The 26,347-nt window shown below is 44.2% G+C and overlaps 1 protein-coding gene across 4 annotated transcripts in view; it reads right to left on the reverse strand.

Annotated features, from left to right (window-relative positions):
* GLIS3 (GLIS family zinc finger 3) overlaps positions 1-26,347 on the reverse strand; it is a 449,362-nt gene that overhangs the window by 282,373 nt on the left and 140,642 nt on the right. For all 4 annotated transcript variants that reach the window (XM_040449462.1, XM_040449463.1, XM_040449460.1 and 1 more), the window contains 2 exons: positions 23,509-23,716; positions 15,346-16,471 (listed from right to left, as the gene is read on the reverse strand). In XM_040449462.1, coding sequence (XP_040305396.1) covers positions 15,346-16,471; positions 23,509-23,716 — 1,334 coding nt within the window. The remainder of the gene's footprint in view (positions 1-15,345; positions 16,472-23,508; positions 23,717-26,347) is intronic.

Raw genomic sequence — 26,347 nt, forward strand, 5'->3', positions numbered from 1 at the left:
TCAATAGCTCAGCACAGAGAGAAAAAACAAAGGAAATGAGTAGGTGCCAGAAAGATGGGAGACAGGAGGCAACAGAAGGGAAAATTAAATGTAAAGAGAGAAAAAAAAAAAAAAGTCCCTTCCCTGGATGTAGCGTGACATAACACTTCAGTAAACCAGAAGAGGCATCCCTTTGGAGCCAGTGAAGTTTTACTGCCATCGACATGAACATCATAAAATCTTCCAAAAGCTGAAACGTAAGGTTTTGTTCCCTACTTATCCTAATTCACAGTAAACAAACCCAATCCACGGTACAGAAAAGGTTTCCCGTTAAGCAGTTTCTATAGTAAAGAGAAATGTAATCGTATGATCTTAAAATTAAAATTCTTTTCGCAGACTCAAAGGGCTTCCCTGGCCCAGAACAGAGTCCCTGAGCCTTCCATACAACGCGTACATTTAGGATGTGAACTAGAGTGAAACCCCTGAGAGACCCCAGCCAGTCGTCTTTCCTACTGCTCCTTCTCAGCACTTATTTATAAAGACCTTCTTAGAGCAGGTTCTCGAAGCAGAAGTCAGCCAAGCATGTGAGAAGATGCATTTGGGAACACAAGATACCATCAAATTCACTGAGAAATTAATTTATTAAGAGACAGAACCTCAGCATCTCACTGTTGGAATGGTAGAAAAAAAATACTACCCACTGCTGTGTCCCCTCAACACACACTGACCAACAAGTCACCCAGTCTGTTCCTCAACTCCTGTCCCCTCAATGCCATCCCAATGGCAGCACTGACTTAATGTTATTTTTCAGTGTCTGCTCACATACCGTTAAGTTCTATACGAGCGAAAATATACAGATCCTGCCACTAACATCCCCTCGATTCAAAAGCATAAAACCATGATGGTAGAAATCTGTAGATTCTCTTGGAACATTCCACCTTGTCTTCTGTCTGCCTCTCTTCCAGGCTGGAGACGAGACACAGGAGTGCCAAAGGCAGGCCCGTCTGAAGCAGACTCTCCAATCCTGTCTTTTTCTCTTCAATGGCCCCTTGAGATTCTTACAGGCAGATGGGAGGTGGTCAGGACAACATAACAAAGCCGGGGAAAGGGGACACAAGGTATCTATCTGGTAGAGAAGGGTTCCCCTTTCCTTTCACCCAGCCCTTGGGGAACCCAGACATACAGACATCAATGTCTTCACGTCTCTACTTCTCACTTCGCTTTGTATCTGGTCAGCTCATCTCAAAGCCTTAAATACCGTCAGCACACAGGTGACCCCGTGATCATGCCAGACTCTATGCTTTTCTTACCTCCAGACCCGCCACGGGGGCTCATCACAGGTTCCTTAAAACCAACTCTGAAACTGAACCCTCTGCTTCCTCCCCAAACCTCCTCCATCTCAGTTCAAGGTAACTCCCACCCTCCCAGATGTGCAAGCCAAACCCTGGGGTCCTCCCTGACCCTTCCGTCTCCCACACTCCATTTCCAACCCATCGGAAAATCCTGCCACGTCCAGCTTGTTTCTACACAGCCAGAACGCCACCGCTTATCCCAACTTCCACCTCTGGACATAAGCAGGAAGACCAGAGAGAGGGCGACTGCAATGACCCTACTCCTGGAAGTCTGGTCTTCCTGTCCCTGCCTCTTGCTCCACTTCAATACACTCTCCATATGGCACCCAATAACTGTATTAAAACACAAATCCGATTGTCTCCCCCTTCTACTCAAAACAAGGCCCTAAACAACTTAGCCCCCATTTTTTTCCCTCACCTTGTCTTCTGTCTCCAACTTGCTCACTTCTCTCCAGTCACCCTGGGCTCCTTGATGTTTCCAGAATTTGTCAGGCTGACACTCCTGCCTCATGGCCTTTGGACTTCCTGTTGTCTCTGCCCGAAACTTTCTTCCCCCCAGATATCTGCATGACATATTACCTCCCCCTCTAGAGCCTAAGCCCCAAGGGGACAGGGAACTTGGGGGTGATCTGTTCACTGCGGTATCCCCGGGGCCTAAATGTGACATCGGCATGAAATAGTTGCTCACTTTCAGAGACCGCAGAGAAGACACACACCTCTAAGCAGATGAATGACCCTGCCCTAAGATGTAAATGTAAACTAAATATTTAAATTTATCTAAAAGATCTTTAAGGGACACTGTTACAAAATAACCTTATTATAATATTTTTTCCGTACGAACGCAATGTTTTTATTGAACCCTTGTCACAGAATTGAGATTCAACATATGATATACGTATGTGAGTAAAAAATGAGAAAACAAAATCAGGCATTTTAGAGATGGTCAGTACAACATATTTTAGAAATACACGAATTCTGTACTTAGAGATTTATACTGCTCCCCTCCCCCACCCCCACCCCCTTCAATTAAGCCTGTTCTAATCTTGGCCAAGTGAGAATCCAGCTTCAGAATTTCATTCCCAGGCACAGCTGTTTGACAAGTGCAGCAGGAGCTTGTCAAGACAACTGGAAGCATCAATCCTTTGGAACACAATGGGCTTCTTTTCCTTTCTTTCTTCCTTTTTTTTTTTTTTTTTTTTTTTTTTTTGTCAGCCCCTATTACTCGCCAATGGTAATTAGCCAGCCAATCTTTGGAGGAAACGTACTATCAGGCAACTAAAAATGCCTTTTATGAAACTCCTCCCTGAAAATAAATCACTGACACTGCAAATGGTCAATAGACACTCTTTAATTTTAAATGAAATGTCCATTGATTTACCAGGGTCTGTGTTCCTGACCCTGTGGTCTAGCGAAATTCATTTCTCCCCCGAAATTCTGAATCCAAGAAAAGTGACAGTGACACGGCTTTTGGTTTTGATTCACTATCTCGACGGAATAAAGCAGTGAGAGTGATTTCTCCATCATTTGCTCAGATCATCCGGCTCCTTCCTTGGCCAGTGCCAGCGTGAAGGCCCCGTTTCCCGGACACGGCAAAGAACCAGGGTTACGGTCAAAGCTGGCCTTCCCGGGGCCCACAGTGGGGCAGACTCAGGGTGACCCAGACACAACTCAAGCTGCCAGAGTCTTCCCCAGGGGTGGCTGCACGCACTGGGCTTGAGGAGGGACACACCTGCTCCACAGGGACAACCAGAGACGGTGACAATAAACTCCAGCCCCGTGCCAAGAACCCAGATACGCCCCACATCCATTTAGGATGCAGCTTGGGGCTCGCAGGAGAACAAAACAACAGTACCTGCCTCACGGTCACAGCTCTATAACAACGCCCCACACAGCTCCCACCAACGCCTTCGACAAGTTTCGACAAGTGCAGCTGAATCACTTGAGATGGGCCAAAAGGTCAGGGCCCTGAAACTTCGCCAGCCTGATTATCTAAAGCCACTGGAAAGCACTCCCTGTGTTTCAGAGAACAGGTAGACTTTCCACTACACAAAAGCAGCTTTGTTTCTGTATCGGCGACGCCTCCTAATTAGAATCGATGATTTTTTTTTTTTTTATTGTCGCTCCTGATAAGCTTGTTTACCTAGCTTCATTTTCCTAAAACACTTGAAACGTTTCTAGGAAGGGTGAATGTCGGCAGAACGCTGAGACAGGCCTTGAACCTGGGCTGTGGCACTGCATGATGTTTACAATTTGTCATCCTTGGGGGTAATTCTGCAAGCTTAAACACACCAAAGGACAGAGTGTAAAGAGCCAGGCAATTTCATTTTGTTTGAATATATTTATGGAAATGGACCAAAAGTGTCCATAGAGGCACATTGTCATTTTTTCCTTGAGTGTGTGCCAGTCCATGACCAAAGGCAAGCATTCGGAGACTAGAAGAGCATTTATGACCACACTGTGTGTATCAAACAAGCTGCTTTATGAACAGATGGGGAATATTGTGTTTCAGGGTCTTAGTAAAATAGCCCTTCACACCAAATTTCTGTTCACAGTGGTGGATCTCTCAGTGATTCACTCATGACCTTGCCCTTGATAATGAGCAGATCTCCCTCAAGGGTGAGTGCCTGTGGGACATGAAGACATCAGGCATCCTCATGACTTAGACAGATGATGAGCAGTAGGGAATTATGCACCAAGAACATGTAATTTGGACAAGGTGGGAAAAAACTGAGTAATTCACTTGAGATAACAAGAGTTTTCCCAGCAGTGGTGACTGTATGGTGATGGAATCCTTGGAGAGTAAATAAAAAAAAAAAAATGGTTGGGCTGAAAAAGATCCACTAAGTTGAAAAGCAAGTCATAGGAGCCAGCGCTGGTAAGAAAGAAGAAATGGTCTTTCACGAGACCACTTTGACCACGTGGGGTCGCCACTCAGGGAAAGCTCAAAGATCAAAACTAAAATGCATCTTCTTTTCAAGGGGATACAGAGAACCAGGAGAAGTCAGGGGTGTGTTCAACCTCCTCCTACGCACACAGAAAGACCATCCTCTCCAGCCTCCCTTACATTTAGCTGGGGTCAAGTGACTGATTTCTGGCCAATGGGATGCAGAAAAAAGTAAAGCATGTCACTTTCAGACCCGGCTCCTAATTTCTGTTCCTCAACATCCTGTCTTTCACACTGGACTCAGAGTGCCATTCGACGGAAGGATCCTGAGTCACTGTAGGATCACAAGCTGTATTAGAACATGAGTAAGAAATAAACCTTCATCATACCAAGTCACTGAGACTTGGGGCTGCCTGTTACAGAAGTTATCTTAATATATTATAATAATGATACTTCCTTGTTAGCAATTGCCTTTTCGAATGTCATGTTATTGCCTAAGAGTTATGTCTCATCTCGTTCTCAGGCAGGATGATTTCAGAGCCCTGCAGGAGCAATGACAGAAATTAATTTGTTTTCAGATCAGGAGAACACAGGTTATCCATGGGGGAGGGGGGCACATGGCATCATTTTCTAAGATTTGAGAGAGAACAAACTATCCTTCTGTTTCCTAGAAGCTCACTCAAAGAATTTTTTAGCTTTTGATTATGAGAAATTTCAAATATCATACAAGCAGTAACAACACAATAATGGACCTCCGTGTATCCATCACCTAACTCCAAGCATATGGATATACAGATATATGTATCTGTATATGCACATATACTGATCCACACACACACATATATACAGGTAGATAAACAAGTACGTATGCATATATATTTGAGGTCTACTATATGTTAATCTAATCACTGAGCTGGGCACTGTGGGCAGGACTCAAAGGTGAATAATGACCTTGGAGTTTATAGTAGAAAGAACAGAGTATAAATCTCAAACTCCATGAATTACTTCACTCTGAGCGCTACAGTGAGGATTAAAGTAATCTAGTAGCTCAGAGTTTGTGGCATGGTTATTTGCCTCTCCAACACATGTCCCTGAAGGAGTTTGTCTCCAAGGGAGAGGTTTACTTCCTTCCTCGTGAAAACTGGCGAACCAACCCCTGGGAGAACCAGCCCTGCATCTTCTCTCAGCCATTCACCATCTGTATGTATGAATTTTATCTTTGCTGAAGTTTTTTCCCCAAAGCAAAGCTTGAAAAGGTAGAAAGAAAAATATGATGCAAAGCAAGGGGCCCTGACGCAACATGGAAATTCGCAGGGAAGGGGAAATAGTAGGAGTCCCCACAAACGCAACAGAAGATAAATTTCCACTTTTGCTGAAGGTGGGGACCCCCACTTTCCCTTCATTAAAACTGTTCACACCCACCCCCAAGTCTATTCTCTTGGCAACAAAGCACCATTCGATCTTTTCACTCCAGAAACTGTTGACAGGGAATGGAAGAAAGGAACAGTAGAAGAGAAAGAGTTTAGAAGTAGCCATGTTTCTCATCAAAGGATAGGATTACCAGGCCTGATATCCAGGCCAATTTAAAGGACTTTCAAATAAACATTCTAAAACACAGAAATCATTCTGGAAGAGAGAAGCCTGAGACGCCGCCTTCTAAGTTTTAAGAGCAAGACTAATCAGATGCTCTATCTGGAACCCTCTGAACACCTGTGCCCCCTGGGGTTGGCACTGCACTGTGCTGGTAACACCGGCAAACGGCCCGACCTGGCGAGGCGCGATCCCCAGGCGACGGCTAGAGCAGGCAGCTCAAGAAACAAAAGGCCCATCTCTCCTTCCACTGCCCTCCCCTCTCGAGAGGTACGAGGCCCTACAGTGTTGAGCCAGAATCACTGGGGATGGGCACCATTTTGAGAACTGATTTAATTTGTACCCCTCTAACCATCTCAACACGTGGAGCTCTGTTCTGCATTGATTCAGTCTGAGCAGAAAACAATTCCAAAGGAAATCTTAGCAGTGGCAGGAAAGTCTTGAAAGGGTTGACAGGCTCAGCATAAGGAACACCCGTCCAAAGCTTTGCTGAACACCACTTCCACTCTCTTTACAGATTATAAAAAGGAAACATTTAACTAACAGAAGGTTACTCATACACAGGATAATGTATGCGGCCTCTGTCCACATCTTAATCATTCTACATAACTGATCAAATAGCTCTGGTCTCTGGTCTCTCCCAGATATAGTTTTTTCTTTCTTTAAAGTCCATCACAGAAAATGCTTTCATGCTTGTCTTCACTTACGTGTTTCCCTGGCTGATCACTTGGCCTAAGAAAACTTTCTGTTTCACGTGATAGTGGCCAAGAGATACATTCTAATGAAGTTTTAAACTAGAAACTTTAAGAGACAACGAGATGGTTTGGGGGAGGCAGTTTCATTTCACAAGCATCAAAGTACAGGACTTGCTACCTCGCTGATGCTGCCTCCTAAGTTTTGTTTGTTTTGTTTTTTTGTATTAACTGGATTTGCAATACTATTAACTAAGTGTGTAATTCTTTCTAATTTTCAAAACATTATCCCTATTTGGTACTTACAGATCCTTTATTATTGGTCCAAGGTAAATTTCCGGCCTCCTTTCCTTCTCCTACCTACTCCTGGACCAAACTACTTGAGAATTGTTTCTTTTCCTGGGCTCTTTCACACCGCTGTGTTATTAGCACATATTGGGGCCCTTGCCTTGAATGGCCTCCTTCCCTTTCTCTGCAAGAACTGCTGTCTTCTTTCAAGATGCAGTTACCTTCTCCAAGAAGCCTGCCCAGACTCTACAAATAGTTGGAAGCTTCTTCCCCTGTTTCGACATGAAAACAATTTGCATGGATCTCTATCAAAGCCTTGTTTCACTACTGTGTAAATAACTATTTACACAGTTATCACCCCTAGAAGACTATAAGCTCCTCAAGGAAACATCTCATTTATTTCTGTAACTCCCAGCTTCCAGGACAGGGCATGACACATGGCTTGTACAAAGTGACCAAATAAATGAATGGACACACACTGATTGACCGGATACATCAGTGCATATTCTATTTGGGGAGGACAGCTCTACATGTTGGTTTTCCCAGGACAAGCCTTGTAATATACTGATATTCTAGCGACACAGAACCCCTTCCGCTCTCAAAAGCATCCCTATTTGAATAATAAATGAATTCTACGGTCACCCTAAGTTTGGAGCCTGGTATCATTACTCATGCAACTGCCCCTGCCTACCCAGAGCCAGGTCATCTTATTTTCCAATTTCTCAACAACTTTTCGAACTAACTGTGTCTTAATTCTTCAAAATTCTCCCTCAAAAGGGTTAGTCATTCTCCCTACTCAAGCCCAGTGTCTACGGCCCAAGAAAATAAAAGTAGATACTGCGTCACAACGTAAGCACACCCAGGTTTCATTCTGTTTTCTCACCAAATTCCTATCTACGCCAACTTCCTCTATGAGCGATGAGACCTATTAAACCAACCCATCTCCCCTCTGGACGAGGCTGCCCATTGTTTGAGCCGACGGGGCATCCAGCTCACCCAGCCAGGTACTGTACTCGCCAGTCGTACATCCACTGCCTGGCGTTGGAACGTTCACTGTCCTATTGATAGTCCATTGTCCTATTGATAGTCTAGACGCCCTACCTAGTAATTATAGTAGAAACTAATAAATCTGCACGGAAAGAAAAATAAAACATCTCTTTTACACATCCTTCTCCCCGGAGCTTGAAGAAAACACTTCTGGAAAGATCAAAGAGAATCAGACTACCTCTTTTTTTTTTTTTTTTTTTTTTTTTTTTGGAAAAATAAACGTGTTTGGTCTTTCACTCTACACACTCAGATTCTGTCTGGACTCCGAGATGTCAGCACGACCAAAGGTAATCAAGACATATTCCAAAGGTCACAGAAGACATTTCTAATAAATTGCCAAATTAATTTTACACTGGTGCAGTCTAAAGGAACTAAGAAAAACACACTTTAGAATCCATATAGGAGCAAACGTCAAAAGGTTTGAAATACATTCCCCTAATCAGATTGTTCATGCAAAGATTTACATAATTCTTTCTAATTTTAAAAACATAATTTCGGGGCATGAAATCAGAGAAAAACCACAAAGCAAATATGAACTAAAAGGAACATCAACCGTCATGTAGTTAATGATTTTGTTTTATGGGGATAAAGCCTCCAAATATTTAACCTCTTAGGATTCCTCTCATTATCTATTGTTTTTCATTAATCCTAGAATTGCAGGGCAAAGAAACAGAAACCACGATTCGCTTTGAAACGTTTGCCCAAATCTGCTACGAATTTATTTTCAGGACAGAGTTCATGAAAGGCCAGCTCTCCAGGTAAAATGGATTAAATGCCTTCTAAAGGGAAATAAAATTAAACCACTACCAAATGGAAGGCTTCTAAACTGTGTTTTGGGATGTGAAATTCAATTTGACAGACGCCTTATAGACTGTGGTCGATGCCCCATCTGATGAGAATTTCTGTGGTTTTACATTTACCTGCACCAAGGGGGTTGTAATTTATGGTAACATATATATGTCTACAGTATGTTGAACATGTAAATATGCCAGTATCTCTTTCTTAGGTAAAATCAATGGGAAAAAAAAAATCTTGCGATTTAGAATTTCTTTTTTCTTTTTTTTAATCACAGAGCTCGCATTAACTATTTGACAGACTGATGCCTCGTGGGATAGAACTTGGAAACCACACTCTCTCTGATCTTTACCAGATGTTTCGCTGGTGGTGTTTCAGCCTCCAGAGACAAAGAGGATATTAATGTTAATTTTATTTATTTAATCACATCAGGCAGATTTGATAAAAGGGAAAATTCAATATTTTGGTAATTTACCAACTCTTCAGAAACATCCCTGGTAGCAAAAGTGTTTTGAAGATCATTTTATATTAAAAGCAGAAAGGCTGCATTACCTTACCTTTAAAAATGGGAACAAGGTGGCAAATTCGTCTGTTGCACTTTTAACTCAGGGGGGCAGGAAGGGGCGATGACATACATCGCTCAGCACAGTCTCATCCCAACCTTCGCCTGACTATTAATTGCAAAGGAAGAGTACCCTGACACGAAAGGGATGCTCAGCTGAAAGCCTTCTGCCACTACCAGAGTCCCTCGGTTATCATCGTATTTCTTGTCTCCGAATGTTATTCCAAGGGAACAAGAAATTACCCTAATCACTGTCAGGACGGTAGAGATAATGAAGATGTGGTCGCTACAAAACACTGCCTCCCCACACCTTAACTGGAATGACAGAGCCGGCCTTCATTTCCTTAGAGTTCAATGTCAGAACGCGGAAGCTTTCAGAGCACCGGTGCCCACCCTTGGCTCCACTTTAGAATCACCTGGGAAGTAGCCCCCGGGACCAATGACATCACAGGCTCCGGGGTGGGACCCAGGTCTGGGTCCTTTATAAAGCCTTTCAGGCAATTCTAATGTCAGCCAAGGTTAAGAACCACCTGCTTGCAGGTGCTAAGTAGGCAAGAGGCAAACAACTTAGTAGTCTAAGAAAAATCACGTTAATTTCTCCAGCTCTGTTCTCGTCATCTGAAAAAAAAAAAATGATATGTATGGAAGGGAGGTGGAGTGTTAGACTCATTATTGACTTTCTTTTATTTGTAGATAATTCATACTTACAGTTATGAAATATTTCAAACAGCATAGCACAGAAAATATTTTAAGATACCTATGACACCTATATTACTACCACCCAAGCTAAAAAGAACTTAATATTTGTTTCCATTCTCTCACTCTTGGAAAACAGATGGGGTGACATGCCTATCCCATTTCTTCTTACTTCTTTCCTCTCTAGAAGTATCCACTATTCTAAGGTTACTGATTGTCCTGCCCAGTCCAATTTTATTATTTAACCAAGTAATTATATGTCTGCAACAACTATATAACACTGATTAGTGTGTCTAAATCTATACAAATTGTATTACACTGCATATACCCTTGTATGCATTTAGTATTTTTCATGCAACATTGTTTTCTGAGATGTATCCACACTGATATCTATCTATCCATCTATCCTATCCATCCATCTACCTATTCATCTATAGAGATTTATACACAGTTCGTTAATTTTAAATTCCTTTCTATTATTTCATTAAGAATAAATCACAGTTTATGGATTTATTTCATCTATGGACAGATCATTTACCTTTTCTTTTTTAAAGAAACAGAAGTACAATAAACATCTTTTTGCATATGGCCCTGTCACCATATGCAAGAGTTTCTCTAGGGTAGACATATAGACATGGTTTTGTTGGATATGCTCACGTTTTTTAACCTTAAATTTTTTCATTTAATTTCAGAAAGAGAAAGAGCATGAGAAAGCAGGGGAGAGTGTCAGAGGGAGAGGGTGAGGTGGGGGGGGAGAGAGAGGGAGAGAAAGAGAGAGAGAGAAGGAGAGAGAGAGAGAGGGAGAGGGAGAGGGAGAGGGAGAGGGAGAGAGAGAGAGAGAGAGAGAGAGAGAGAGAGAGAGAACGAACTCGTAAGCAGGTTCTGGCTTAGCAGGAAGCCAATGCAAGGCTCAATCCCACGACACTGGTGTCATGACCTGAGCCAAAATCAGAATCGGATGCTCAACCGACTCAGCCACCCAGGCGCATCTGGATATGCTCACTTTTACCTTTACTAGATATTCCCCAATTGCTTTCCCAAAGTGGTTACACCAATTACTCTTACCAGCTAACTTAATGCATTCCTCGTTCTCTCTGTCCTCACCAATACTTGACATTATGAGGATTTATTAATTGCTCCCAATTTGAAGGTTATAAAGTGGTCACGAATAGTTATAGTTTCCTACGGTCTCTTCTGCTCATTGAACTGTGGCCACCGCATCAGTGCCAAGCCTTATCAAAATAACAAAAGAAAGGATGTGATTGAAAAAGCTTCCTCCAAAGTTTACAGTGAATTTACTTTTCCTCAAGAAATGTCTTACATGGCTAATGCTGGCCCATGAACCCATAAATCAGGCCATTAAAGAGGAATGGGGACATGGCCCCGGCTCTGTATTTATTTTCTTGTATTCCATAATCCAATGTTACTTAAAAAGCAAACTGCCCAATATTCTAGCCAAAGCAAACAGTCCGGACTTTGCCAGGCAAAATGCCTGTGGAGAAATGAGTCAATTCATACAAAATTCAAAGCTGTCTTTGGTCAGTGACATTTTCGTGAAAATCTGTGGGTGGGTCAAAGTCTTGCAAAATTCCTTCTTGCCATTGGACAAAATTCATCCAGGAAAAATAAGCAAAATTAAGTGGCGACCCACATTCCCCCTAATTCCCTTCTTAACACTCCCTAACCTCCCAGCACAACCGCTTGCTGTTGTATGCCAAGGCCAGCCATCAGTGTTTCTGATGCTGGCAACAGAGCGGCTCACTGTCCCCCTTTTGCCCCTGCTCGCTCTGCTCCCATCAGATAGGCTTTCTCACGAGAAGTACTGGCAGACAGAGTGTGCCTGATCTCATTCAGAATACACCTTCCTGGGAACGCTACCCGGGCGTTAACACATTCTTCAACTTCGTGGCTAAAAGACCTGTGGTCGAGACATTCTCAGTGGGCGCTCTATTGGAACCATTGCGATGGCTGCTGTTAGAGATGGTTAATGTCTATCAATAATTTGGGATGATACTTTATGTTGCCTTTTTAGGACTGTGAAACAGGGGCTTGAGAAAGAAAGAAATTCTGAGGCTCTGTGACTTGTTCTGACTTGAGTGAGCGAACCCTTCTCATCTCAGAAAAACAAAAGACTTCAGCACAGTCGTACCTGGGAATGCTCAAAAGTTTTGGTGAAATCTGAGATTCATCAGTGTTGGGATTGGTCTACCGTCTGGAGGGTCGAAACAGAATGATTCAGCATCTAGAAATGGCTTCAGTTAGTAGACGGCAGTGAGCGGACTCAGGTATTTTTAATATAACGTTGCCATATCCCGGTTTCTGATTTAATGGAGGGTCTGTCTGCCTGACTGCCCGCCGAGGACTTCCCTTCTCCAGGCCCTTGCCACTGGCTGGGAATATCTCTGTCATCGGGGCCAGGCCTGGAAAGAGAGCAGCCGGTCTGGCTTTCCACAGAAGAAGAAGAATGAGATGTAGAGAAGGGTGGAGTTGTTTGGGCGGGAAAGAGAAAAGAAACCGTTCTCTTCTTCCAGTAAGTTAACCAAATAATAAATGAGCAATCCTCCCCCCGTTCTGCCACCTCAAATCCAGAGTGATCCGGATCCCAGAGTTCTGGGTGAGACAGACGAGTTACAGTCAGAGATTCTGAGAGCACGTTCTCCCCATGCGTGAGCTGGAATGTGGCATCCAGAGAGAACACCGGCGCTAGTCTCTTACCGCAAGCACGCTGTCGCTGAATAGCCCCGTCACACACCCTTCTGCCACCATGACTTCCAGAAGCACAGTGTGCTGCTTGTAGCCATGGTCACCAAACACAATTGGGTGATCACATCTTTCTTGGGTCAAGAAGCTAAGTGAGTGAAAATGATGACTAACTCTAACTATGGTTCAGAGAAAATTAAGAGCAGTTAAACATACGTGAAACAAAAGTGAACTGGGGCCTATAATTTAAGCTGCTCCTAGCCTTTGTGGCATGTGACACGGCCACAAAAACCCAAAGATCACTTCATGTCTCTAAGAGATGAATGTGGTCATTTGACTTGGCAACCATCTGGAGCTTTGAATCAACTACCATCAGATTTCAAAGCAGTGGGAGATGAAATATTTCAGTGTTAACAATTCTTTGTGTCTGGATTCCAAGAGTGTAGAGACTGGTTTTGCAAAAGGCAGAAAATGCATCCTTTCAGATGAGTATCCACGTTAAGTATGGCGTCTTCTCCCCGTGGCCACAGCCCGAGTGGACCACCGAGCTCCACAGCAAAGGTATTTGCTGCCCCTCAGCTAGAACCCTACAAATCAAGCAGATGACATACGGCGACATAATAGTTGTGAAAGACAAAGTGCTCACACTGTGTACGTTTTGTATGAAAACGGATACCGTCCTGCTAAAAACATACAGTCCCGAGACTAGAATTGCAGTATTAGTCGTCTCCAAAGAAACCCTGTTTTGTAGAAATACATTTGCACCGTGGCATGTGTGACTTAACGCGCTGTGGGTCTAGATTTGATAGGCCAGCATCAAATCTGGCAATCTGAATTTTTTGGTTCCATCCAGAAGTGGGAAGTACGCAGACTAGGGAAGAAAAGAATTCATCTCCCGTACCCATCCCGAAAAATACAATGAAAAGCTATCCAGAGGTCTGCAAATGCTCACTTCTCAGCTTATTCTTTCACCGAAGTATTTCTATTTTTAATGGTCATCGTGCACTTTAGCAAAAGTCAACTTTATAAAGTTATACGCCGCTGCAAAGTCTGGGAACAGTGGGAACATGGGGAAACCCGACTGCACAAAAATTAATTTTGCAATGCAAAAAATATTTTTTGGATAATTCAAGCCTTTATGTTTATTTCAGCAAAGCCAAATCCAGCAAACTATTTTCAGCCAGGATTAGTCAGAACTAAAAGGTTGGACTGTTTTCCTTCAGAGACCGAATGTCTTTCCTGCCTGCAATAGGCCCGTGTGTTCCAAACGGAGTAAATGGAATTGCCTTCAATTGCTTGTCTCTTTCTGGCATTTTTAATGCAGAACCCTACTGACAGAGCAAGGTTTTGCTGCCTGAAATGTAATTATTCTTTTCACTCATATAACCTGGCGTTCTCACAACGTATCAGCTTCTGGTTTTCCTCAAGAAAAATCGCAACGTGGGGCAGAAGGTAACGGCAAGAAATGCAATTTCATTGCACCAGAAATTCTTAAAACTCTTTCAGAAATACCTACTGGATTGTAAAAAGGTGCTTCTAATACCTGCATTACAGCTATCACCTGTTTGGTTTGCTTTTACAAAAATCGGACAACGGGACCAATCTACAATCAAACACAAACATGGCCCAGGTTCTTTCTCATCAAGACCTACTATAGCGAGGAGCGACTCCGGCCAGGGTCTGAATCAGTTCCTTTTCGAGATGATTTATACATTTCACGCATTCGGTGAGCGGCGGCATATCCAATATCCGGGGAGCACCTACAATTCTCTCTCGGATTTTAACTCTGAAAGAAATAGTCCTGTCCATCTAAGCTAATATAAAACACATGTTCTTCTCCTTCAAAGAGTTAAGCGAGCTGTCTGAGATTGTGCAAAGCTGCCCTATGATCCCAAGGGTGATGTCCTGCTTGTAAACCCTCAGGGTTTCTGCTAGGTGTGAAATGATTGTGAAATCACTTAAGGGTCCTATTATTCAAAAATACTAAGTTTTGCCAAGAAACAGACACAGTTCCAGGATCGATGTCGTGAAAAGGGGAGGCAGGGGAGAAAGACACGCTACGCCCGCTCCCTTCCACACCGAAGTCCCCTCTTGCTTCCTTCTTCTTGTACTTCCCCACAAAATTGTCTCTCCTTAAAATCCAGCAAGATCCTGTGAGATCCTGCTTCTGTGGGATCCCCTGGGTGTTGTTATGCCGGCTATAAATCATTAACTAGTCTCACAAGCCCGGAGTGCCGCGGTGTGGGTGTATGCGGCAACATTTTTACTAGCCAAGTCGCTAAGTGTGAGTTCCTTTCCAAATATCAGAACTACACCCTCCTCCAACCCCAGTGCTCGCCCAAGTTATTGGAGGGGAGGAAAGAATCACTGACTATTTGCTTTGGAAAAAAAGCTGAAGCTCGCTGGTAGGCAAGTGTGTGTTTCTCTGCCCTGCACATTTCAGCAACTTCAAGCTGGTGCCTGGGAGGCAGGGATTTTCCAAGATTCTGGACAGCGCGGCCGATATCCACCTCCCCCTGACGTTTTGGGATCACGTTACGTCTGCAGAAGAGCATCGCGAAGTGGAGAGAGACCACCGCCGCTAATAATTTAAAACAACCTTTCTTGTCCCGGGGCTGAAGGGAAGTCCACCTTTCATGGATCCCTAGGCCCGCACGTATCCAAATTCCGAAACGCCGAGGAGGAGCCCCGACTGGCGGCCACGTTCGGAAAGACCCCCGTGCACCTGCAGCGACCCCCTGTGACCCTGAGGAGACTCACCGTGCACTTGTTGGGCTTCTCCCCAGAGTGGACCCGCATGTGGATCAGCAGTTTGTACCGGGCGTTGAACGGCTTGTACCTGCGAGGACAGCCGGCCCAGAAGCAAGTGAAGTCTTCCCCTTTGCGCTGGTCGATGTGAACCTTCTCGATGTGGCGCACAAGTTCCTCCTGCTGCTCGTACAGGGCGCTGCAGTCGATCCAGCGACAGCAGTGTTTGCCCCCCGCGTCTTCCACGTCGCCGTCCTCGTCCAGCGCGGCCCGCGGCAGGGCCAGCGGTGGGGCGCGGGGGCCCAGCTCCGGGTGGTGCAGGTGTGGGTGGGCGTGGTAGGGGGGCGGGGGGCCCTGGGGGGCCGTCGGCAGCGGGGGCAGCGGGGCCGCGGGGGGCAGGTCCAGGGCGCCCCCCGGGAAGTCGTCCAGGCGCTCGGTCTTGAGCAGGCCGGCCGGCTGGCCGTCGGGGTCGGGCAGGCCGTGCTGCACCACCGTGTTGGCGACCAGGCCGGGCTGCGGGCCCCCGCGCTCCAGCTGCTGCATGCGCTCGTACTCCAGCGCGCCGTCCTCGCCGTAGGCCGGGGGCACAGGGCCCCCGCCCCCGCCCGCCCCCCGCACACCCTTCTGGCCGCTGGGCCCCGAGCACGGCGAGGGGATGCAGCTTCCGCGCACGCCGAGGAAGTGCCCGTAGACCTCGGGCTGCGGGGACACGTTGGCCGGGGAAGCCCTCGACCCGTTGATGTAGGCCACCAGCGACGTGGGCGAGGTGCGGATGATGGTATTGAAGTCTATCCCAATGCCATCGGACAGCGGGGACAAGGACAGTGCTCTCTTCTTGGAGCGGGCCGAGTGGGACCTGGCCGACGAGTGCCGGGGGCTCGGGTAAGGAGAGTGGCTGTTGTCCACGCCGAAAAGGTAGGACGGCAGTGAGTTAGAGACATTATTGCTGGACATGGCTGTCCCCGGAGGAAGGCTAAGGAGGTCCCCTAGATCGATGCCATTCTGGGAGCCGTGGCTGGAGGGCAGCGACGGGACAGCCCTGTAGCCATGAGACCACTCTTGTTTCACGCTCAAGGCCGACTGACTTTCCGTCGGACTCAAAGTCGTGGACGCCAAAGACTCACGAGAAGTAAGGGACCTGGAACAGCAGCCAGAAAGGGGGGGGGGGGGAAGACAAACATTTTAGCAGGATATGGATTGCTTAAGAGCTAAAAGAACACTGCATTGACAATCCCTTAAGTATTTCCCCTAATTACATTCTCGGCTAAACACACATTCTTTGGCTAAGATAAAACCCCAGGCTTTTAGTTCCAGGTAAATAACATTTTACCAAGAAGAACAATAGCGGCTAATGCTCACTGGAATCACAAAACAAAAGATCTATTGTTATAAATAATCTTAATACTTTAATGATAATAAATAGCCCTTGCTTTGTTTTTAAATATCTTTTTTAATGTCAGGGGAAAAATTTAGACACCTGGGAATAATTACTGATGCCGTTTCATGGCAAACCAAATAAGCAAGTATTTATTAAGCACTTACTGTGCACAGCACACTACAGATAGACATTGCAGGGGATACGAGTCTAAACAGAGTTCCACCCTTTGAGCATATTCTATTTGGCTAAGTAAAACAGAAACCCGTGCTTCATTTGGGGGGAACAGAAGTGAATCCTCAAAGTCAAACGGTCATCCAGGGGACCCAATACTAAGTTCACAACATTTCACTGATGATCAGGAATTCTAAAGATTTCTTGAAGAGATAGCAACTCACTCCATCAGCGCTCAGTGACAACATCAAATCAACCCAGGAAATGAAAATATACAAAAGACAGCTATGATACATAAGGGAATGACAGCCTGAAAAATCAAGCCCTATTTGGAATTATGCACTTGGGCCATGCAGGGTTTAACGACGCTTGCTAGTCTGGGGTTTTCCATGAGTCCCTGTACTTAATTAGAGCAGCCCTGGGACCAAGAGCAGATTTTCTGCATTTAGGAGAGTCCACTTTGGCAACAATCTGTCTCCTGTTCTCCTTACCCTTTACGAAACATGCCCCACGGGTCACAGTCTTTACCTGCATCTCAAAATGGCTTGTAACGTAGTCTGGCCACTTGAAAATTTGTTTCGCTTTACTGGGACACCACTGCCTTAAAAAGCGTTGAAAAGAAATGTCCAACCCTTGGACGTAAATTCGTCACGAAGAGGTTAGCTGTATCACTCACTTGATTTCCTGATGCAGACAGGGTATCTATCAGAAAAACCTGGCTCATTCTGATGTACCTGCACTGGCTTTCTACGGAGATCCCCCATCCCCCCCCCCCCCGCCAAAAATTAACCAAAACAAGATACTCAACAGAGCATCTCTCTTCCCAGAACGAACCCATTTACTATACTACAGCTGTGGTACAGCAACCTGTTGCAAAGAACTGAGGGAAAGGGAGAAGCATTCCCATCCCATCTGTTCCTCCAGCTCCTTCTCACTAAATGGGAGCCAGGAACACTTTCCGACAAGCATGAGATATCAGTAAGAAAACATCTTGACTCTCAAATGCACAGGATAAGGTGATAGATAACACCGTTATCGATGTGATGTTTCCATCGAGTGAAGTAATGTTTACCAATGACAAACACAGCAGGAATTTACGTCCAGTTGCCCTTGACACAGATTTTTTTTTTCACCATCCCCATTTTTATATTCGGGCTGAAGTCCTTTTGCAAGCCCCAAAGTGGTTTCTGAACCATCCGTGTTTTTGTTTTTTGTTTTTTTTTTTAATTCCCCGTGGACATTTTCAATTCTTTCCCCCCCGCACACCTGCAGCATGCAAGGACTCCTTGCAGAAATCAGCGCAGGGCTCCTGGTGATGGGATGTCAAGGGCCTTTTGGTCCCTTCCCCAGAGAGATTCCGGAATTGCTTTCTGACCCAAGCCAAATCAGTAGTCATGTCATATATGAGGCAAAGACAACGGACTTTGCTTTACACCCTGAGGTCGAGAAGGTTTACAGAACATTCTCAAATGGTCCATTTGCCTGGCCACTGTCATACTGGAGCATTTCAGATTTTTAAGCAGTGAATATCGGGCAGAAGGTCTTTTACCCACCCGCATATACTTTGCATGTGAGATTACATTATTTAGTTTGAGGGCAGCCTACAGTGAGACATGTTCATTTATTCCACTGTCGAGAGATATTTCTTATTTTTTCCAAATTACACCTAATTATGGCATGATTCAAATCTGATCATAACCCCACGCAGGCACGTCCTTTGGCTCTGTGGACATCTCAGTTTCCAAAGACAGTTACCATATACTTTCCAGAAAGCAAATGCTATATTCTGTTTTCTGTGGCAATAATATGAACAGAGAACTCACTCTTCTATATGAAACACCTAATACGAACAAAACTTCCAACAAATGAGCTTTGCCTAGCCACCAATCTCCCCCATGTGCAATTATCCAGCTATTTCCATCATTCAAAGTTCTAATCCATGAAACTTCTCCCAAATACACCAGCTCTCAGAAGAGACCTCTTTCCAAAAGAAGTTGTATACCGTCTGTACTGTGCCTTAAATGTAGCCTCCGCTATAGGCATCTGTGGGTGTTATCCTTCTCAGTGAAATCCAAAACCCTTCCACATGAGGAATCATTTTTGTCTCCCTGGTACCCACCAGACTATGAGATATATCATAAGTTTTCAAAAACTGTTGATTAAGAAGGTGAATAATCAGTATGATGATATGTCACCATCATTTATAGCTTACAAGGCATCTTCCCTGCACATAATCACATGTGATACAACCTGTGAGGTGAGTAAACTGGATTTTTAAAATAACTTCTATATTACAGAGAATAAAACTGAGGCTCTGTGCAATTCCCCCCACTGATACCCAACAAACACACACAGAAACTCCTTATGGAAATACAAATGAAGTCGCCTTGGACAGGCAGTCACCTAGCCAGATCACATATATCTCCGTTTTGTCCACATCATACCCCAAATGTGGTCCAGAATGCTCTGCCTGGTTCACAGACCTGGTATAACAAGCTTAAGGTCCTACAAGCTAGGATTAGAACCCACATTTTCTGTTCTCCTTCTGCAACAAGGCACTAAATGATCGTGAAAAGAGTCCCAAAGACTCTCTCCTATAGCCCCTGATGCTGGGCACACCAGGCCCACGGGGAAGAAACTGACAAAGGGCTGTGGATCTATCACCATATAAGACAGTCTCCATTTCCATACGTTCACCTGCTCCTATGGGTATTATTGCTGGTGACTGGTTAATTTGGAGCTCTATAGGAAAGGAAAGAGACAGAGCTCAAACCAAATAAAACCATTATGAGAAACTCCATCAGTGAAACAGGTTAGGGTGGCTGGTGAGGCAAGAGATTAGTAACCGTCATGGCACCATAAGGGGTGTGATGGCCAAGCTGGATGGCTTGGTTCAACACCAAGTTCAAAAGAAATACTAACTTACAGATCACATTGACTTCCTCAAACTGATCCTCAAGAGAATATATGTTATATACGACATGGGAAACACGAGCCCTAGTCTATCTTTAAGTTCTCATCTTTGAGCATGGGCAAATGCCCCAGAAGAATTAGCACTCCATCTGAAGGCAGTATGACTTTATAAAATACTAGAACTTACCAAGAGCCCACAGTCCATCCTCAATCCCCTTGGCCTCCTCTGAGCTTTGTGGAGACATTCCAACCCAAAAGGAAACCCTAAGAAACTCCACCACAAGTAATCACCTCCAAGTATCTCCGGTTTACTAGCTCTAGTATGACCTAGATCACAGATCTAGAATGACATTATTAGACTGATGGTCACACTCTGTAACCGACAACAGGCTAAGTGACACGAGGCAAAGCATTTAGACTTTATGGGTCTTGGTTCCACCATCTATAAAACAGAGATAATACTTACAGATGGTTTATGAATATTCAATCATAAAATGCAGAATCACAATATATGTGAATGCACTAGGAAAGCTAAACACATACAAAACCCATGCAAGTAGTGTCTAATCTCTCCTGTGGCCCAACTTTTGCTACACTGGCACATGGAGCCACTGTGGAGGCTATCCTATCAGCACTTGTCATTTTAGACGAAATACACACGATACAAAAAAACTCTGTCTTACAGAGTTTTGGCAATGCCTAAACCAAGAATGGCTGCTGGGTCTTCAAGAAGGTAAGGTATAGTTTGCATTTGTCAGTAACTGGGGCTAGTCAGAAATGTTTGGGAAACTGACAGAGGCAAATACACAGCATCAGGGCACGTTGTGCATCCTGGATTAAACAGAACCCAGCAAAGCTACAGAACAGTGCATTTTCCAAAATGAGCACTCCGGAAGAAAAGTACTCAAATAAGGTCCAAAGAAGAAATACACACAGCAAATCTATGGGGGACTAGTCAATATTATCAATCATTAAGAGAATTCGGATTAAGATCAAGTAACAATTTGCACACCAAACTGGCAAAAGTTACCAAAACAATAAAACCTAGTACTTAATAAGAAATCAGGAACTTTCAGATTACTGGTGAGTTTATCAATGGGTAGACCTTTCCTGCAGTGCAATTTGGGAATACGTATCAAAAGCCTCAAAGCTGTACATCTCCTTTAACTCAGCCACTTTGCTTCTAAGAATTTATTCTAATAACCAGGGCCCCCGGGTGGCTCAGTCGGTTAAGCATCCAATTTCGGCTCAGGTCATGATCTCATGGTTCACAGAATCAGACCCCTGTTTCGGATTCTGTGTGCTTGTCTCTCTCTCTCTCTGCCCCTCCCCCACTCACACACTGTCTTTCTCTCTCAAAAATAAAATAAACATTACAAATTTAAAAAAAAATTGTTCTAATAACCAGAGATATGCAACAGAAGATTTACAGAATCGAGCCAATAAAGTATTACTTATAATATTTAAACAAAGGGAACCAACTAAAACTGCTCAGTAATAAGAGACTGATAAAAATGCTAGTTTAAAAAAAAAAAAAATAAAATGGAATCTTGGGCAGGAAGAAACCATTATATGATGCTGAAGGTTTTTATTACAAAACAAAGTGTTTCTATTAACTAAAAAAAAAAAGGAAATTATAACACTATGTAGATAACTATAGATCAATTTGGTGGAAAGAAAAACCTAGGCCTCTGATGATGTGTTTGCACATAACTGGAAGGGTGTGTCTCATAATCCCCCCCATGGTCGCCTGTGGGTGGTAGGGTCCCGGAGAACTATCATTTACTTGTGCTTTTCCATATTTTCCATCACGAATAACAACTACATAGATAGTCAGGAGAAAACAATAAATTTTACAGCTTTCTATAGGACAGCCATCGCTCTGTCTGAACAGTTCATTCCCCCTCACCCACTTCCCCCGGGCATGTCTCCAGTGGATAAAACACACAGATGATTCTGTCTCCGTCTTCTCTTTATCTCTAGACAGCAAAATGCCTTCAAGTTGAACGGCTGCCTCCTACCCTTTCTCTCCTCTGATGGAACACACAAACCAACTTAAGGATCACAAATAAATGCAACCTTCCCAAATTGCTAAAAGTAATTTCCATACTTCACCAAGCCACCCCACCTCCCAACTCCTGTTCCTTTGCTCACCCTGCCAAAGAATTATTTCCATAGAAGGACTCACAGAATACAGAGTCCAAAAACATATGTCAATGCACCTTTAAGATGCTGTCCTTTAAGGATACGAAATTACGCTAAGGAATCGGATATGCCAGAAAACACTGAGATAATGACCCTTCTCTGGCCGACCCATGAAAGGGACTGCATCAGGTGCGTGGCTGAAGCCGCCTGTGCCCTGCCTGCCGTCACTTTCTCCATTAATTATGACTCTCTGCCTTCAAGGCATGTGCTGGACTTGCCACAGACGGGAAGCTGAAGGTTTCCCAATGACACCTATCCCAGAGCCCAGTTAATTTTACATGCAATACTCAGCAAGTGTGAGCAGTCCCTCCAGGCATAATCATCGATGGGAATATGACAGCAGCAGTTTCCCATCACAAAAATTCTCAGGTGAAAAACAAGTTTCCATCTCATGGAAAAACTGGCATGAAATAAAGGATCCGGGAACGCTGCTTTCTGAGTCTCAAGCAGCGGCTGGGGAGGACGGTGCAGACAGGTGAGAGGGAAAAGAGACAGAGGGGAAGCGGGGGGGAAGGAGAGCAAGGAGGAACGGGCCCCCACGACTGTGAGACACGTCAGCAGATTCCGTCCCCCGGGAAGAGGAACAGAGGTGTGAGAGTCCAATTCCTTTCCAAAATCACAGTTACAGCAGGGCCAGGATGAAGAGGCAAAAAGTCCAGATTGTGTGTCTCAAGGAAGGCTACTTAAGGAAGATGAACCCAATCATTTCAAGCACAGAAATGGACTTTAGGCATTGCACGGTATTTTGATTTTAGGTTCCCTATCGTATCAACCTTGAGAGATAACAAAGATTTGTCCGCAGGGGTGATTGCCCCTTCGTATTCGATTCTCTCCCACAGAGACTGACACACAGCCCTTACTGGAGCCACATATTCCGGCACCGGAGGAGGCACTGTGGTGAAATGCTGTGTAATTCGTACCTGAAAGCGTGTCTTCCCCGACACGTGGTAAAGTCTGGAAATGATAACTTCTATCTTTACTTCTACCATCTCCCTAAACTTCAACTGTTGCATTATGCAGACGGTAGGTACTTCATCGATATCTGGGTGGACATGCGGATGCATGGACAGACAAAACAGAGGAGAAAGCAGCCTGGGGACACTGCCGCACATACACCGAAAATGAGCAGCTCAGAGAGATGTAGACGGCACGTTTCGCTTCTCCAGCCATGACAGGACCCAGCCTCCCCAGGAGTTGCCGGATTTACACACAAGGCCTTAGTCACTAAGGCCCCCAAATCTCAAACTGGGCACTAATTTCACTCACACTATGAGACAGCAGGTATGAAACCATTCTTCCCAATTAAGATGATATTATGACACATTCTTAGTTTTTATACACATTCCCCTACAAAGCTCAAATCCAAAGAGTTGCTTAAGTGAGTATATGTGTGTGTGTGTGTGTGTGTCTGTGTGTGTGTGCGCGCATGTGTTCAGGAAGGGAAGGGAAAGCACTCGTGGGGTGTGATTATACCATAAGAAGGGGGGAAAAAAAAAGTAACTTGAGACCTGGTATCTGAAGGAGGTATATTCAGGTTGGCAGCATTCATTGCCCTCTGTAAGCTAGGACTGATCTGGTTGCATGCTGTAGAGACCTGGCTTGCTGGAGGTGAACTGGGTCCCAGTCGCTGAACCATCATGGGACTGCTGGTGACCACTAGATTGTTGCAGCTGCCTTTTCCAATGGACTTGCACTGAGGCCCAAAGCCAAGAGCCCCTAAAAACAAATGAATCAGGTTAGCTTTCATGTCCCTTACATCAGAAATCAGTCAATACACACACGTGCACACTTACGTCGGGACTCCTCTTTCAAGCCAGTCCTCGGATCATCTTTTTGTTCATTTTTAGGATTAGTGATACCAAAAGCATTCTGTAGTTCCAATTAAAAAGCCATTGCTGCAATAAAAACCCTACAATAAAAATCACCATTGATACAAAATGTGCTTACATTTCGCTCCTTCTACATAGAAGTACCCAGTTATTCAGAACCATATTCTATCATGTCCTTCCCTAAAGGGTTAAGGTGGTAAGTAGACGGGATTACTTGCATCTAGAAGTTTCTTCTAGAATAGTCCATGTTTTGGATCACCCAGCAAGGAAAGTTGACACTACTGAACAAAACACATTTAACTGGTTTACTTCCTTCCAATTCTGGCCTTCTATGACACCTCTTTTAAGGGAGATAGTCTGGCCATGTCTTTCCAATTCTGATTTCTCCTCTTCATCCCAATACATTGTCATCGGACATATACCCTATTAAAAAAAAAATCAGGATGAAAGAGTAGCAAACAAAACACTCATTCTAAAAACAGGACGGTAACCAAGTCCAACATAGACTTCTCATTTCATTAGTAACAATCTCCAAACGCAGTAAAATTTGGTACGTACCCCAAGGAGAAAGGGAAAAAAAAGAAACCCACAAAAATCTGTGTCATGATGGAAAAGTGAAAAGCATCAAGAGAAAGTCGAACACCGCCATGAGTCACTTATAAAAAAAAAATAATCGTGGTTGGATCATTCTAGACATTCTTTTCACATGGATGTACTTTTTCAAACATTCTTTGCAAACTACCTGGTCAAGTCTCAGTGACTGTACACTCTGTTCCCATTTCAGGCAAAAATAAATATGATGTCAGATTTTAACAAATTAGGCTCTAAAATCTTTTTCACCAAGTTCCCCATACTCCTCCTTAATCTATCTGGGATCAAAGTAAGTAGAAAATCATCATGGTAACTTTCCTTAGCCCTAAGGGACATAATTTCCTATTTTGTTTTCCAGAAATTAAATCAACAACCAAAAAATGACTTTGTCATCTTTTGTAACATTCTCTTCTAAGAGCCCACAAAACTAAAGGATAAACAAGAACTCGGAGCAATGACCATACTCTCATCAATGAAACCACATCTCAAAAATGCTGAGAGAGTCACAGTGTTTTTAGCTGGCGGGAGCCTGCTTTTTAGTCCAGCCCTCTGGGAAATCTCAGTGGTAATTCGCTTGCCCAAGGCCACACGGGGATTTCATGACAGAGCAGAAATGGATTCCACTCTGGTGTATTTTCATGGTACCTGTAAGCTTAAGTTTAGATACTGGATGCTTAGTTTCCTCCTTGGATACTTGCCAAGACCATTAGCTCCAAAAGAAATTTCTCTAATTTTTTTTTCTCTCTACTCACCCACTGCTGCTTATACCTGATGTATCTTCTCGTGCCTTGAAAGACCTATCACAGATAGTCTCTCTTCTCTCATAAACTCATACAACACTGTGCCCTCAGGCCCCCATCTTGACACCAAAAGCAGTGGATGTGTTCTCGTGCAATGATCGTAAACTTAGTATTTTTGCAGTTTCCAACAAGCTACATGCCATTTGCTTTTCAAACTCTCTTTTCACCTTGGAAAGTGGCAATGTGATGGTTCGTGGCCTAGCCCGGTGTGGAAGACACTTGAAATGCCTCCCCAGGTTCCATCACTATAGCCACTGCTACTAAAAGATCTAAACATCAGATGTCAGGTATTCAGTCAAACTCAATGTCACACATCGTCTGATTCCTTCTCCACAAAAAGGTACTAATACCTACCTTTAAAACAAAGACATATTAGCAGCTGGAACAGCACAACCAAAGAAATACTACCTGAAGACAAAGCATATTGATACTTTCTTTCATCAAAGCTAAGAGGCCATATATTGTAAGGCACAGTATTCTTTTATATGAGGTAAGAACACGCTGCCGGAGAAACTCGTGTCGAGGTTTCAGAGACACTCTGATGTGGAAACACGCATACCTTAGAATCAATAAATACAAACATGATCGGGAGCACCTTTCCATTTTCACTGCCTCAACTCAGAGGTCACCTCCTCCCCCCTCCCCTCCCCCACTGCCAGCTGGGCAGATGCGACCAGTGCTTTTCCTCCCCCCACCACCTCTCACAACACATCTGCCTCAGCGCCTTTCGGGAACTGTAATGTTTACGTGCCTGTCACCTCCTCCTCTTTTATACCTTATGGCTCTTTAAAGACCTTGGCTGAGGCAGTTCTGCTTCTGGGGCACCTAGCGAGAGGGCCCGATGACAGTACCCACCGAAGTGTGTCACTGAAGTTAAGAAGGAATGAATGAATGTGGACACAGAGAACAGGTTAGTGGTTCCGGGGGAGGGGTGGTGAAGGGACCTACAGTTCCACTGACAAAATAAGTAAGTCATGGGCATGTCCTGTACAGTGTGGTGACTATGGGTAATAATACTGTGTCGCGTATTTGAAAGCTGTTAAGGGAGTCAATCTTAAAAGCCCTCATCGAAAGAAAGAAAGAAAGAAAGAAAGAAAGAAAGAAAGAAAGAAAGAAAGAAAGAAAGA

This window comes from Herpailurus yagouaroundi, unplaced genomic scaffold (genome assembly GCF_014898765.1).
Source record: "Herpailurus yagouaroundi ecotype Mexico unplaced genomic scaffold, PumYag 199, whole genome shotgun sequence".
NCBI lineage: Eukaryota > Metazoa > Chordata > Mammalia > Carnivora > Felidae > Herpailurus > Herpailurus yagouaroundi.